Source organism: Protopterus annectens, chromosome 6.part0, assembly GCF_019279795.1.
Source record: "Protopterus annectens isolate FY-2018-M chromosome 6.part0, PAN1.0, whole genome shotgun sequence".
In the NCBI taxonomy this organism is placed as follows: domain Eukaryota; kingdom Metazoa; phylum Chordata; order Ceratodontiformes; family Protopteridae; genus Protopterus; species Protopterus annectens.
The window spans coordinates 1,319,016,244-1,319,032,719 of record NC_056737.1 but is presented as its reverse complement, the minus strand read 5'-3'; the positions used below and the strand labels follow the sequence as shown (position 1 = coordinate 1,319,032,719).

Below are 16,476 nucleotides of genomic sequence, written 5' to 3'. Positions count from 1 at the left end.
ACCTCATTGAGCGGCCCTGGACTCTGGATCCTGTTCCAGACCTACTAATTCATCAATCAGGAGAGCTGCATTGATCCCTCCAAACACTCCAGCTCATAGCTTTGTTGATCCAATTGCAACCTTAGCCAGGCTTCCCAGCATTTCCCCAGCCGTGCGTGAGATTATTGTCTCCTCTCACAAATCCGCCACTAGGAAGACTTATGCTAGCAAATGGAAACGTTTCTCTTGTTGGGCAGAGGCTAGGAACATAGATCCCTTTTCAGCCCCAGTGCATGAAATCTTGGAATTCCTAACAAAGCTTTTCCATTCCAGGTCTGCTTGTGCCACAATCAGGGTTCAACTAGCGGCCATCTCTAATTTTCATGTTGTTTTTTCTAATCTAAACATTATGTCTCATAAGCTGTGTAAAGCTTTTCTCAGAGGGACCACTCTCCTTAGGCCCCCAGTAAGAGATCCCCCTCCTCCTTGGGACCTTAATTTGGTACTAGCCTCCTTGATTATGCCCCCTTTTGAACCGGCTGCATCCTGCTCCATTAAGTTCCTATCCTGGAAAACTCACTTTCTGGTAGCTATTAACTCAGCCAGACGTGTCTCAGAACTTAGTTTTTCATAAGGACAGGGTTGCTCTGAGAACTAACCCCTCCTTCCTTCCGAAAGTCTGCTTGGAGAATAATCTAAACCAATCTATAGACTTCCCTGTGTTTTTCCCTAACCACACCAACAAGGCAAAATACAAACTAGACCAATTGGATGTTCATAGACAATTGCATTTTTACCTACATAGAACGAAGGATATAAGAAAGTCAGACCAACTCTTCATTTCCTATGCTAGGGGCAAAGTCTTCCAGTATCCAAAGTGACTCTGTCCAGGTGGTTGTCTTACATTATTACCTTCATCTATCAACTAAGAAACAAAAAGTTGTCTATCAAACCGAAAGGACATTCTACTAGGGCTTTGGCCACCTCTGTAGCCTTTCAGGCTAGGTTGCCCTTGGACTCTGTTTGTGCTGCTGCCACGTGGGCAAATCCTCATACCTTTGTTTCTCATTGCAGGTTAGACATGGACTCCAGGAGTAGAGCTAACTTTGGTTCCACTGTTCTGAAGAGTCTGTTCCAATGAACCACCCAGGATAGTAGGTGCTAGGGACGCTGTCCCAACAAGCAAGAAATGAAGGCGAGATAGACAACTTAACATAAAGAAGTTATGTACCTACCATAATGTTCCATGTTAGTTGTCTTCATCTCGTCTTTTTTCTTGCATCCCACCCTCCGTCCCCCTGTCCTATTGGACCAAGAGGAGTTCTGGTTTCTCTAGCTGAGTTTTCTCTGGTTTGTTTCCAATACTGACTGAGAGAGTATTACAGGTTTGCTCAACCTGTTTGTTTGGACAGGTTGATTCTCTGGCTATGTCTGGGGTTAGCTATTACAAACGAGATCTGGGTAGCTAGCGCTAGGCATTATGGGATAAGGGGTAGCCTCAAGCCAGTAAACAGCTCTTTAGCTATTGAAGATGGCCGAGTCGGAGCCGAGGATCGGCTCCGAACCCAACAAGCAAGAAAGAAGGCGAGATGAAGACAACTAACATGGAACGTTATGGTAGGTACATAACTTTTTTTTCTGTAAGACCTAGACTGTGTGCTTCATTCTGTTCAATTAACATATTAAGCTAGTCAGAGTTCTTACTCTTGAGTTTGTATGTGTGTATATATGCATGCATGTATATGTATATTTAAACCTTTTGATTTTGTCCTGGAACTAGAAATGTTTGACTAAAGGTATTAAGACTTCAGGTGGACTGAGGTTGGACTCATAATTGCCTACACACAATAGGAACATGGGCAGGAAGGCTAACACTTTGAAAATAGTAATCAAGGATGGCAAAAGTTCAAAGTATAGCACTAAATAGCCTGACTGAGGTTCTCCATAGAAGAACAGCCTGCCTATTTCATCTTCCTGCTTCTAGTTCCTTGGAAACTCCTCCGTGTACCATTGCCTTTATTTCTGGTATATTGTAAATTGCCTTTATCAGTCCTATAAATTATATATATATATATATATATATATATATATATATATATATATATATATATATATATATATATATATATCCCTGCCTGTGCTCTCCGCTTTTGCTTTACTGTGTCCAAAAATGTTGTTAGGGCCCACCAAGTTATTTCTGCCCTTATTCCTTTCACAAAGCAACTGTGCCCTTCCTGCGGAATCTCATCCAGTCTCACTGTTTGCATTTTTTTCTGTCAACACTATGTCATTGTTTATTAAGGAAAACTGGTCTGTAATACCCTCCTTCCAGCCTGTCTTACACCTCTTTTGGGATCACTACCACCCTGGATCATTTTGTGTTATTTCTGATGTTTTAATTATGCTTATATACTTCTCCTTCATAACTGTCCATGCCTGTCCACTCCACTCTAGATCTCTGACCCCCATGCCTTTCTGTCTGTCATTGCCATTATTGCCTCTCTGATGTCCTCCATAATTATTTTTTATTCATGTTCTCCCTCTGTAGTCCTTCTTTTTGGTAACCCTGTCCTCTCTCTGAGACCTCAGAATGGACTTCCTTTTCCTTCTCATGTCCCTGGTATATTTGTTGATCCCTAAAGGCATCTCTAACCCTGCTCTCCTCGTCTGTGATTCCTTCTTCTTTTCCCCTAATGCTTGGTACCACTCTCTCTCTCTCTCTCAAATTTTCCTTTTTTATACTTTGTTTTTAGATATTTCTCCTGTTCCTCACAGTTATTCACTAGTAATCCTTCCAGTACCATTACTCTACTTCCACTACAGTTGTTACCTTTACTTCTATTTCATTTTTCTATCACTACTTCCTCATTTGTTAGTGCTGCTGTGTCTATAACACATTTCCACATTTCCATTTGTAACCTGCATGCTTTGATTCAATACCAGCACTCTTTCCCCAATTACATCTTTGCTGTAGTTTTCTCCTTCACTGTTTCCTGTGTCAGTTTTTGTAATTGTTTCCTTTCATGATCTTTCCACTTGTAGCTCATCCATCTCCATCATAACCCCTCCCTTTGTGCCCCACTATTCTTATTGTTATTGCTACCTCTGTATGGTCCAATGTGTATCTCTCTTGCATTTCTTTATCCCCACTACCATTTTTAGAGTTTTCGCTTTCCCCGATATTCTGGCCAGTCTGCTGGCTTGAATCAAGTAATTTCTCGTAAATGTCTACTCGCTTTTTCAGGGTGACTTTTCCTGCATATATCCTTCCACTCTCCTTCTTTCATTTTTCTTTATAAGTCTCTTCATCTTTATCTACCCTTTTTTGGGAGGGGGGCTGGTGAGACATTGAGTCTCCTCCAGTGATTTTCTGTCCATCCCTTCCTGTCTAATTCCATTCTTCAAAGAAGCTGCTGTAAAAATCCTCTTGATCCTTGCCTGGGGTATACAAGTTATGTATTGTCTATCTCCTTCAATTTATTGTTCATTGCCACATGACCCATCTGCTCTCCCCAGTCTTGAGTAATACAAATAAAAATCTTAAGATACTAGAAACTTCAGATAATGTCACTCATAGAATGCTAGTAGAAAGCTTAATGAACATTACGTAAAGAATAATTTGCACATTATTTAGTGTTAGTAAAAGTACAGATGCTAGAGCAGGCCATTTGCATGCACTGCTGCAACAAAGTTTTCAGCTGTGCTCCAAGTATTGCAACGTCTGATTGAGAAGGAGGAATAAGCAGCAGACATCCTTTCCTGTGGGTAGTGTGAAGAACTGGATGCATTACCCCAGGGGAGATGGGGAATGGCTAACTTTGGCTTTGGAACACAAAGAGAGAGAAGTGTGTGCAGAAATGTGTGTGCTAAGGTACCCCCAGGCCATTGCATGTCTCCCATTCTAGGGTAGATGTGGAGCTGTAAGTACAGCATGTAAGGGAAAAAAAACTCACTGTCATCATAAGAGTCCAAGTTTCTAAATTCCCACCACTCATTCTTTATGTGGAGCAAAAGAACAGTGGTGGGAAATGGGCTAGGTGAAATAATATCTGTTGTTAGTGGGAGTTCCCCCCTCCATAAATGAACAATTAATACAGATCTGTTTTATATGAGGCAGGCTTCATTACATGAGATTAAGTACTTTATATTTGACAGCCTAAGATGATGATATCAAGGCATAAAGCATGCCGTATGACAAGCGGCTGACTGTGTCATTATGTTTTATGTACTTTTTAAAGGATTACAATAGAATAAAAATGGGTTTGCAGATTTGAGTTTGTACTTTCTAAAAATACTAGAAACTAAAATAAATAAATACATAAACTGCAGATAAACACAGAAAAGTATTTTTAGATATTATTTTATTTGAATGTTGTGTGTGCATATGTTATAACATGTTTATAATGGTATATTTTATTGTATTATTGAATAGTATTCATTTTCTGTTCGAGGAAAGACTTGATCCTACCTATACTTTCCCAAATGTGCTTTGATATTTGGTGCATTTCGTTCGAATTAGGTTGAAGAAGGCAGAGCGAACACAAAAAAGACATGCCAGCTCATGAACAAACTTGATGCTGAGAAGGAGCTAGAGATGTTACAGAAAAAAGTAGCATCATTAAGTGAAGAAAAGAAGCAAAAGGAGAGAGAATTTCAGGAAGTGAAAGACTCATACATGGTAAAACTATTTTCTTACATTTGTATGTGTCGGTGAGAAGCTGTATGAAAATGCATTTATATCTAGTTTGTTGACTAGTTCAGTGACTAGATCCTTCATGTACTGTTTTCCAATTATGGCTCATACCACACAGGCAAGAATAAGTGCAGTGTATGTGGACAGAGTGGCCATTCAAACAGTAGTTATTTTTGGTAGAAAACAAGCGTAGCTATAGAAAACCTATGCATACATGAGAAGAACTTGTGGATACCCATACATCTGTTCTCCGCCTAGACTCACTCTCAGGACCACTGGTCCCCACACAGTCAACCATCCCTCTAACAGCATTATACGGGCAGGCACTACCTCCCCTCGTAAGGTCCACTCCTTCAAAACCCTCCACTACTTCCTCTAACTTGTAGGATCTATCTTTCAATCTATCTTTCAGGTTCAACAACTCACTCTCAAATCCTTCATTGGTGGGGTTAAGACGAGACTCTCTCATAGCTTGTCCTCTAATCACATTTTTAAATACATATCTGGGATGCATACTCTCCCTATGCAAGAAGGTATTCCTATGACATGATTTTCTACCCCCATGAGATGTCACTGTACCTCGAGAAGTATTTAAGAACAGTAGTGGAGAAACATTCACATATATTGAAGGACACTAAACAGTTCTTGTTGAACCTGTATGCTAAAATGGCATTGTTACCTAGTAACCTTCAGTATAAATTAGTGACACTAGATGTCCAATCACTATTCACAGTTATTCGTAATACTGAAGGACTTGAGAGCATACAAAGATGTCTGAGGGGTAATACTGGTTATACCCCCCCCCTTTATTGACCTGCTTTGCTCCCTTCTAGAAGTAGTTCTAGAGAATGACGTTTTCTTATTTGATGATAAGATCTACATTCAGAAAGATGGCGTGGCTATGGGCACCTCGTGTGCCAATAGCTACACCAACTTGGTAATGGCTGATTGGGAAAAGGAAAAGTTGTTCCCGTTATCCAGTTTCCAGAGACATGTAATCTTTTATACTCATTTTGTAGATGACCTGTTTTTATTGTGGACAGGTGATGACCAATTACAGAATTTCTTTGGTGAAATTAATGCACTTACATATTTGAAATTACCATAGAGAAATCAGAATCCTGGGTTGCATATCTGGATGTATATATAGAAAAGTTAGGAAATGGGATGCTGAACACAGGAGTATTTAGAAAATCATGTCATAGGAATACCCTCTTGCATAGGGAGAGTATGCATCTCAGATATACATTTAAAAATGTGATTAGAGGACAAGCTATGAGAGCGTCTCGTCTTAACCTCACCAATGAAGGATTTGAGGGTGAGTTGTTGAACCTGAAAGATAGATTAATAGATAGATCCAACAAGTTAGAGGAAGTAATGGAGGGTTTTGAAGGAGTGGACCTTATGAGGGGAGGTAGTGCCTGTCCATATTTTGCTGATAGAGGGATGGTTGACTGTGTGGGGACCTGTGGTCCTGAGAGTGAGTCTAGGCGGAGAACAGATGTAAGGGTATCCTTGTTCTACACACAGGATATAAACACTATTAGAGATATTTTTTCTAAGAATTGGGGAGTCCTTACAGTGGACCCCAATATTAGGGGCATTGTAGGAGACCAACCACGATTTCTTTATAGGAATAGAATGAATTTACAAAGGTTGTTGTGCTACCCTAGGGACTCAACAAATTTATTGAATGAGCCATTACAATGTTGTACCTTACCATGTAACAGATGCAATTTCTGTGTGTATATAGATAGTACTGCCACTTTCACACACCTGATTATAAAGCAATGTTTTAAGAACAAGGTTAAGGCCGACTGTTTGACTGAGCATGTTGTCTATTTAGCTAGCTGTACATCATGTTCTACGTTTTATGTTGGTAAGACGGATAGGAGGTTAAGAGACAGGGTGAGAGAACATATGTACCACATTCGTATTAAATCCAGTGTTAATGCCTTGTTGAAACATGTATTGGAAACTAATGAACAACATAGCTTTAGGTTCTTGGTCCTGCAAGCTAATACACTAAGTATACAGGGGGGGGGGGGTGTTAGGAATTATACTGAAAGGCATGAGTTGAAGTGGATTATCAGGCTTAGAGCAGATGAAAAACCTGGCCTGAATGACAAGGTACCTTTAAGACCTGTGTTAAAGAATAGGAAACTGAAAGTTAAATATTGAAAGTCTTTGCATGAGTTTTTTATATATAAAAATGTTTTACATATAAAAATTTTCTTTATGAGATCTTATATAAAGTCTTTATATTTTGAAATTATTTATTTATTATGTATTTGATGCTTGACAATACATTTTAACAAGTATATATACTTTTTATTATGTACTATATATTCATCAGAGTGCAGGATGTGATGTCACAATTTTAGTTAATTGATTAATTAATAGGTGTATTTATATATGTGTTTTACTAGTAGAGATGTTTTTGGTCTGAAGAAGCCCTGTTGGGTGAAAGCACTTGCTAGTTCTGTACTGTAATAAATCAATTTGACTGTTTTACAACTATTGCTTCTGTGGATTTCGTGAATTGGACTGTGTCATCTTGTATATGTGGATCGTTTCTCTTAGCCTTGGTTTGCTTCTGTGCTTATTTGTGGTTCGTGCTATTTGCTGGTCCTGGTGGAGGAGCATTTACTCCCTGGTAGTTATCATTTTTCATTTTTTAAAAAGTGAGTATTGTTTATGGAGTAGCAGGCTGTGTGTGAAAGCAAAGGCCAGTTAAATGATCAATGTTAAATTATCGTTGATTTTGCTCATGGAAAGTGCAGTGCATATGTCCAAGAGCAACAGGATAAAATACATTACTGCAGCCATTATTTCTTTAATTTTCATCACAATCAAGTTTCTCAGCTACATACAGAGTGTGGCTGTCTTTGTGGTGAGAGTGGTATGTGTGAAAGTACCAACCCACTGTTGTCACTTGGAGATAGTTAGTCATTGATCTGGTGAGTCAGGCTAGTGTGTGTGTGTGTGTGTGTGTGTGTGTGTGTGTGTGTGTGTCTGTGTGTGTGTGTGTGTGTGTGTCTGTGTGTGTGTGTGTGTGTGTGTGTGTGTGTGTGTAGAGGAAATCTATATGTGAAAGAATGATCATCCCATGTCTTTACCTGAGGACAGGTCAGGGACTTTTTCACAAATTTGGTATGCCCTCTTAGAAAAGCACATTCTGCTTGGATAGTATTTCTGCAAAAAGGAGTTGAAACTTTTTAGATGCACAGTGATGACAAAAATGTGTTTTGGCTTTCAAAATTTTAGTTTATTATTTTAGTTTTACAGCCTGCATAATATAATTATATTTATATTCAATTCACAACAAACCTGCAGATGTGTACTTTTCATGTGGGTGAATGTGTAATACATACGATTGTAAGCATATTTTGTTTGTACTGTTTATGTGTCCCTGAATGTGGTACTTTTTAGAATTTGGAAGTTTAATACAACATAGGAGAAAACACTGCAAAGAATTATAATTTGAAAATGAGAAATTTAACATATAACTTTGCTATTACCTCTGCAGCTAAAAGCAAAACCAACTCCATGATATAACTGACTATCCAGATTAGTTTTCCAAAAAAATTCCTGGGGAATATAATGTTTCAGAGCTGTAATTGTGAATATGGTTGATCAGTAAGGCTGCATAACCACTAAAATGTATGATTCTGTCAAGTTGTTTCATGCTTGGTTTCCATAAGATATGAGTGTATGACAATGTTTTGGGTAATAGAATGCAGTGAATGTCCGTAATACCCCTTTATTGTGTTGTCATTACATAAGGAGTAAACAAATCACATATGCTGATCCAGAAAAAATCCTTTTTGTTTGTAACATGCCAAGGGTCAAATTCATTGTTTGAGGCAGTCATTGTGGTGGGGTCATATTCAACACTGAGCTGCATTTAATCCTTGAGTGTAAAGCTCTGTCTTGGGTGCATTTTGTACCTGAATATCCTGTATGATTCCTTGAAAATGTGTTCTAATTTTTGAAAGGGGAATTAGTGTATGCCTTTTTGTACATGGTTAAAAAAATGTAGGTGTTCATTGATATTTTACACAATACTTTGTTTCCATTGGAGGTATCTGACTTCTTCTCAAGGTGTGATTGCAGCAAAGGTGTGTAATACATCTTCAGTGAGTTGTGATTACATCAGAATCAAAAATTATACTTGTTTCTCCAGAACAAGTATTTTTTCTCTGTTGTAACATGCAACAATTCTCTTCTGAAATAGCTTGATTGATGCATTTTGTCTGAGGGTCCAAGGATAACTTTTTGAAAGCTGAGTGAAGAATGGTCAAATAGGCTTGAAGTACTGCTTTTTAGACATAGGCACGCACATTCATTTTACTGTCACAGTCTGGCATGGTGACTTGTACTCAGTTTTTCTTCTTGGAATGTATGACTTTTTCTCAGAATGCAGAATGTAGCACTGATCTAGAACACATCTTAACTGAGTTCCCATTGCATTAGAAGAACATCATTATATATTTCTCCAGAATGTTTTTTTCCCCTTGTAATATGCCTTCGTTCAAAATTCATGGTCTGAGGAAGCCAAAGCAGTGGGATCAAATTCAGTATTGAGGCATTTAAATTCTTAAGTTTATTTATTTGCTATTTAATAACTGAGTAGGTGATCTGGTATGCTGATCCAGGCATATATTTGTTTTAAACAAAAGCAGAAAACACAGTTGTTTATCACAAAGTATAACATGGAACAAATACATTTGTCCCGGTCCCCTTCAGTAAACACACCACACCGAATGACATTTGACGACCTTTATTATAACTTCCATAACATAGCTTTGATCACCACAATTTATTAATTGCAACTGGACATAGTATATTTGGTTCTAAACACATCATAAACATCCTTGTAATGTTAATCAGGACAGCGTACCTACTCATCCTGCCCCAGTAAGCAGCATCCATACCTTTGCTAAGCAGCATCCAAGACTCACTTCATATCCCGTTTATGAAGCAGCGTCCCATCTCACTTCATAAACCATTCACTGAATTACCTCCTCCAACCAAGTAAGTAGCATCCTTACCTCCGTTTGCTTGTCTTTTCAGCAAACTTCCTCCAGCTGCTCATTTCCTTTCCCCAAATCCTTGAAATGAACCTCCAGACACCAGAGGGGGAACAGAAGAGGGCAAGTCTGTCCCTCTTCTCTACCTACCCTGACTAATAAAATAACCACAATCCCCACCAACAAAAAAGGGAAGGAGGGAGGGTAGCAAGTTCACACCAAAATGTGATTACTTACCCAGCTATACTTGTCTAAACCCCTTAAGTCCCTCCCCACTCTTATCTCATTTCCTCCCAATCATCCCTCCCTCCATCTAACCCATTCACCTCCCCAACCCACTTAACTCCCACTACTATATTCATCTAACCCGTCCTGAAGATGTCGCAAGACAACTTGGTTTGTTACCAAACCTCATTTGTCCAGGTCCCCTTCAATAAACACACCACACCGATTGACATTTTATGACCTTTATTATAACTTCCATAACATAGCTTTGATCACCACAGTTTATTAATTGCAACTGGGCATAGTATATTTGGTTCTAAACACATCATAAACATCCTTGTAATGTTAATCAGGATGGCGTACCTGCTCATCCTGCCCCAGTAAGCAGCGTCCATACCTTTGCTCTCTTACTTTACTTAAGAAGCAGTGTCCAAGACTTACTTCATATCCCATTTATGAAGCAGCGTCCCATCTCACTTCATAAACCATTAATTGAATTACCTTCCAACCAAATAAGCAGCATCCGTACCTCCGCTTACTTGTCTATTCAGCAAACTTCCTCCAGCTGCTCATTTCTTTTCCCCAAATCCTTGAAATGAACCTCTAGACAACAGAGGGGGAACAGAAGAGGGCAAGCCTGTCCCTCTTCTCTGCCAACCAGCTTGACTAGGCTGTTTCCCCTGCCACCTACCAAACTTTTCTAACCAACTACCCCCAGTAAAAGAGGGGTTAAGCCAAACATCATTCGGTGTACCTATTTTTAAACCAAGTACGATTCCTGTCATCAACTCCAAAGCCCTAACATGCCAGTACTGAAACGTGCCTTAATGAACCTAAATAAAATAGGATTACCTGTGACCCCCTTGTACCACACCAGCACATCCCCTTCAACCGAATACATTCCTTTTCACTCAGCTTCCATCAAGCAACTGACCACTGCTCCCTCTGTTAACTGCGCTCTGACCGCATTGCACCACTCTGGTAACAGGACCTGTTCTGCGACTGATATAGTCAGAAGCAAGAACAACCACCCTGCCAACTCCATCACTTTCCATGCTACTTCCTTCAGGCCCCAACCACTGCCACCATATACAGCTGCACTGCTGGAAATCCATGACCTCCTCCCCAACGCTCCATCAGCCAAGACATTCCTCAGCATCTTGTCTCAGCTGTCAAGCGCACATTCCTTCAAACCACCAAATAATGCCTGCTCAACACGTTCCCATCTGCGACTTCAGTGTGATCTGTAAAGAAAAAACTGTAAATACTCCACACGTGCAAAATCAATATTTAATGACATTATGCACAACCAAAGGCATGGCTCTTCTGTCAACTGTATGAAATGCTTGAAGTACTGAATGCGAAACTGCCATGCAACTTAATGATGTCTTAACCAAAAATTCCCCATAAAGTTTCTTCCTAGTACCCACATTCATAATACGACTGATACCCATATGAAATAAAACAAATTCATAGCCTCAAAATGCCTCTTCTATAAATGAAATCAACATTTTAGCCATCCCACTAGGTGTCTCAACAACGTTGTTGCCCAATAATTAGGGCAGGGACTTTTTGACCCCTATCAAAGTAACCCATTTAAACTGTCTGACATGCAACTTCCATAGCCCATAATCCCCCCCGCCCCCCAAAAAAACCTTTGGCACAACACTGCCTTGCATATACAAGAATCACAACCCAGCCACTGGGGATGCACAAGCCAGTGCATTTCTTTGTGCCCGTCCCAAGCCCGGATAAATGGGGAGGGTTGCGTCAGGAAGGGCATCCGGCGTAAAATTTTGCCAAATCATACATGCAGACAACAGTACAGAAATACATACCGGATCGATCGAGGCCCAGGTTAACAACGACTACCACCAGTACTGTTGGCCAACAGGGTGCTGGCAGAAATTGGGCTATTGTTGGCTGAAGGAGGAGAAGAGGGGGAAGGCATGCCCAAAGGCAGGTAAAGGCTAGGACTGTGATAGTGAGGGTTGGAACTTTGAATGTTGGCAGTATGACTGGTATAGGGAGAGAGCTAGCTGATATGATGGACCGAGGGAAGGTTGGTATATTATGTGTGCAAGAGACCAGATGGAAGGGGAGCAAGGCTAGGTGTATCGGAGGCGGTTTCAAATTGTTTTATCATGGTGTGGATGGGAGGAGAAATGGTGTAGGCATTATCCTGAAGGAACAGTATGCTAAGAGTGTTTTGGAGGTGAAAATAGTGTCGGATAGAGTGATGTTTATGAAGCTGGAAACTGATGGTGTAATGATGAATGTTGTTAGTGCATATGCTCCACAAGTTGGGTGTGCGATGGATGAGAAAGAAAAATTTTGGAGTGAGTTGGATGAAGTTCATAGGTTCATAGGTTCATAGGTTGGTACTAGGATATCAGCCCTAGGGCCTATACAAGCCTAGCCATAACAATTCCCTGGCTATTTCTTCCCACATTATTTACTTTCCTGGACCCATGTCTAGCAGGGTGACTGACGTGATCCCTGGGGTGAATTTCCTTTCTCCCATCCAATCGTCAAGGTTCCTCTTGAAGAGGTCCAAAGAGGCACTCTGCTTGACATGTATGGGCAATCTATTCCAGAGTCTGGGGAGTCTCTGGGTCAGGAACCTATCCCTCCAGCATGTTTTGTTTATTGTGATGACAAGGTTTAAATCCCTGGAGCGTGTAGTTCTGAGGGATTGGGATTTCTTTAAGTGTAGCATGTCCAACAGCTCTGGGTTTGACATGGCCTTGTATGTTAAGCAGAGATCGCCTCTGAGTAGATGATATGGACAGAGTATAGCTGGAGTTTTTAAGGCGGTCAGCGTAGGGCATCTGCTTTAGGCCTGTGATTCTTTTAGTGAGGTATTTCTGAGGCCTTTCCAGTTGTTGCAGATGTCTTGAGAGGTACATACCAAATGGGGCGTTGTATTCTATAATGGGTCTAATGAGGGATGAGTACAGTGGGACAATGACCTCCTTTTTTCTGGATGAAAAGCCCTTCGTGATGAGGTGTGCCACATAGAAGGATTTCCTGACTGTTGTGGCGATGTGGTTATCGAAGGTGAGACCACTGTCCACCTGTGTCCCTAAGTCTCTTATCACACTTTCTGTGTTTAGTGTACTGCCACCTATATGGTAATTCATGGATACATGTTTTTCCCAAAGGGATAACAATACATTTCTTGGCACTGAGCTTGAGCCCATGGCTCTGGCACCAAGCATCTGTTTCTGTAAGGCCCTTTTGTAGAGTATCCACATCATTTGGGGATTCAATAATGGCTCCCAGTTTGCAGTCATCTGCAAACTTTGTTAGCCAGAGTCCCTTAGTATTGACCTGTACTTCAGAGAAGTAGATGCCAAACAAGAGCGGCCCCAGGACTGAACCCTGAGGTACTCCACTTGTCACTTGTCTGGAGCTGGATTTGGAGTCGGCTACTTTTACAGTGTGGGTTCTATCAGTAAGCCATTTAGCAACCCATTGGGTGACATAGGGATTAATACCCAACTTAGTAAGTTTATCTATGATTCCAGAGTGGGGATGGTGTCAAAGGCCTTGGCAAGGTCTAGATAGGCTGTGTGGACCACCTTACCCTTGTCCATGGCTCTGGAGACTGATTCAAAGAAGTCAATCAGGTTCAGGAGACAAGATCGGCCCTTCACAAACCCAAACTGGGTGGGGTCCAGTGTTTGAAGGTTGCCAATGTCTTTGTTTATAAGTTCCATGATAATACGCTCCATGGCCTTGCAGATAAGGCTTGTCAGACTGATGGGACGGTAGTTTCCAGGATCCAAGGTGGATCCCCTTGTGGATTGGGATAACTGTAGCTCTGCGCCACTCAGTGGGCACGAAACCTGAGGTGAGGCTATGATTAAACATGACACTTAGGTGAGGTGCCAGTTCATATTGTAGTTCATGTAGTACACAGCCCGGGATGTCATCTGGTCCCATGGATGCTGTATTCTTGGCTTTAGAGAGTGCGTTTTGTGCCTGTGTGGCCGTTATTACTGGAATTTGGCAATCTTCCGGTATTGAGATGGGCCATTTAGGGGGGAGAGGGGGGTGAAGTTGGCACTGAATCGATCTGCCAGGATATTGGCAATATCCTTTGGATCAGTATATTTATTGCCATTCTGTTTTAGCTCAGAGCAGATCTGAGTATTGCCATTTAGATTCTTGACATAGTTATAGAATGCTTTGTGGTTGTCTTTGGAATCTTTGGCAATTTTATTTTCATAACTAGCTTTGGAGGATTTTATGAGGCATCTCAGTTTCTTACTGAGGCTAGTAAGGGAGTTTTTTGCATCCTGGGATTTTCCTCTTTTCTGCAAAAGTTTCTTCCTTTTGTTGTAAAGTTTGTTTATGGCAGGGGACCAACAGATTGGCTTCCTTTTTTTGGATGAGAGCATTTTGGTTCTATTTGGGATGGCACGATTCATGCATGAGTGGATGTGCTTGTACAGTGCCTTAGTGTAGGATTCAGCAGTTGAACTTTCAGTTCCGTCTGCATGGGTGTCATGAAGTTTGTCACTTCTGACTTGAGTAGCATGAAGTTGGCTTTGGAGAAGTTTTTTATGGTGGTTTCTTTACTGGGGGGTGGGGTGGGATGTGGATGTTAAGGGTGATTAGCTTATGGTCAGACCTGACTAACGAGGGGGTGACCTTAGGTATGGAGCATTGATTTGCCATGTTGGTAATGACCAGGTCTAGGATATTGGAGCCCCTGGTGGGACTATGGATTAGTTGATCCAGGGCGTTGGAATTTATGAATTCCAAGAACCGTTGCGCAAAGGTGTTGGGACATGAGTAGTTTTCCTAGTTAATGGCAGGGTAGTTAAAATCAGCCAGTATTAGGGTGTTTGGTTCTATCTTAATATTTTCCAGTATGTTTAAAAAGGTGTAGTGAGAATCTTGGGATCTTGAGAAAAGTGGTGATGACTGTAGCCAAGGGTGAGAGACTGGTGATTGGAGCAGATTTCAGTGGGCATGTTGGTGAAGGGAACAGAGGGGATGAGGAAGTGATGGGTAGGTATGGTGCTAAGCAAAGGAATGCAGAAGGTCAGATGGTAGTGGATTTTGCGAAAAGGATGGACATGGCTGTGATTAATACGTATTTTAACAAGAGGGAGGAGCATAGGGTGACATACAAGAGTGGAGGAAGATGCACACAGGTGGATTATATCTTATGTAGAAGGGCCAGTCTGAAGGAGATTGGAGACTGTAAAGTGGTGATAGGGGAAAGTGTAGTTAGGCAGCATAGGATGGTGGTCTGTAGGATGACATTGGTGATCAAGAAGAGGATGAGTGTGAGGGCAGCACCAAGGATCAAATGGTGGAAATTGAAAAAGGGTAATTGTGAGGTGATGTTCAGGGAAGAGTTAAGACAGGCACTGGGTGGCAGTGAAGAGTTACCGAATAGCTGGGTAACTACAGCAGAGCTAGTAAGAGAGATGGCTAGAAAGGTGCTTGGTGTGACATCTGGAAAGAGGAAGAAGGACAAGGAGACCTGGTGGTGGAATGAAGAAGTACAGGAGAGTATATAGAGAAAGAGGTTGGCGAAGAAGAAGTAGGATTGTCAAAGAGATGAAGAAAGTAGACAAGAGTATAAGGAGATGAGGTGCATGGCAAAGGAGAGGTGGCGAAGGCTAAGGATAAGGCGTATGAAGAGTTATATAAAAGGTTGGACACTAAGGAGGGAGAAAAGGACCTGTACCGATTGGCTAGACAGAGGGACCGAGCTAGTAAAGATATGTAGCAGGTAAGGGTGATAAAGGATAATGAGGGTAACGTACTCACAAGTGAGGAGAGTGTGTTGAGCAAATGGAAAGAGTACTTTGAGGGGTTGATGAATGAAGAGAATGAGAGGGAGAGAAGGTTGGATGATGTGCGGATAGTGAATCATGAAGTGCAGTGGATTAGCAAGGAGGAAGTAAGGATAGCTATGAAGAGGATGAAGAACGGAAAGGCTGTTGGTCCAGATGACATACCTGTGGAAGCATGGAGGTGTTTAGGTGAAATGGCAGTGGAGTTTTTAACTAGATTGTTTAATGAAATCTTGGAAAGTGGGAGGATGCCTGAGAAATGGAGAAAAAGTGTTTTGGTACCGATTTTTAAGAATAGGGGTGATGTGCAGAGCTGTAGTAACTACAGAGGGATTCAACTGATCAGTCACAGCATGAAGTTATGGGAAAGAGTAGTGGAAGCTAGGTTAAGAAGGGAGGTGATGATTAGTGATCAGCAGTATGGTTTCATGCCAGGAAAGAGCACTACAGATGCGATGTTTGCTCTGAGAGTGTTGATGGAGAAGTACAGAGAAGGTCAGAAGGAGTTGCATTGTGTCTTTGTGGATTTAGAGAAAACATATGACAGGGTGCTTATAAAGGAGTTGTGGTATTGTATGAGGAAGTCGGGAGTTTCAGAGAAGTATGTAAGAGTGATATAGGATATGTATGAGGGTAGTGTGATAGCGGTGAGGTCTGTGGTGGGAGTGATGGATGTGTTTAAGGTGGAGGTGGGATTACATCAAGGATCAGCTCTGAGCCCTTTCTC

At 41.1% G+C, this 16,476-nt stretch overlaps 1 protein-coding gene across 1 annotated transcript in view; it reads left to right on the top strand.

The window, feature by feature from the left end:
- Positions 1-16,476, top strand: part of NMI (N-myc and STAT interactor) — a 579,174-nt gene that overhangs the window by 136,211 nt on the left and 426,487 nt on the right. The window contains exon 4 of the mRNA XM_044074881.1: positions 4,499-4,657. Coding sequence (XP_043930816.1) covers positions 4,499-4,657 — 159 coding nt within the window. The remainder of the gene's footprint in view (positions 1-4,498; positions 4,658-16,476) is intronic.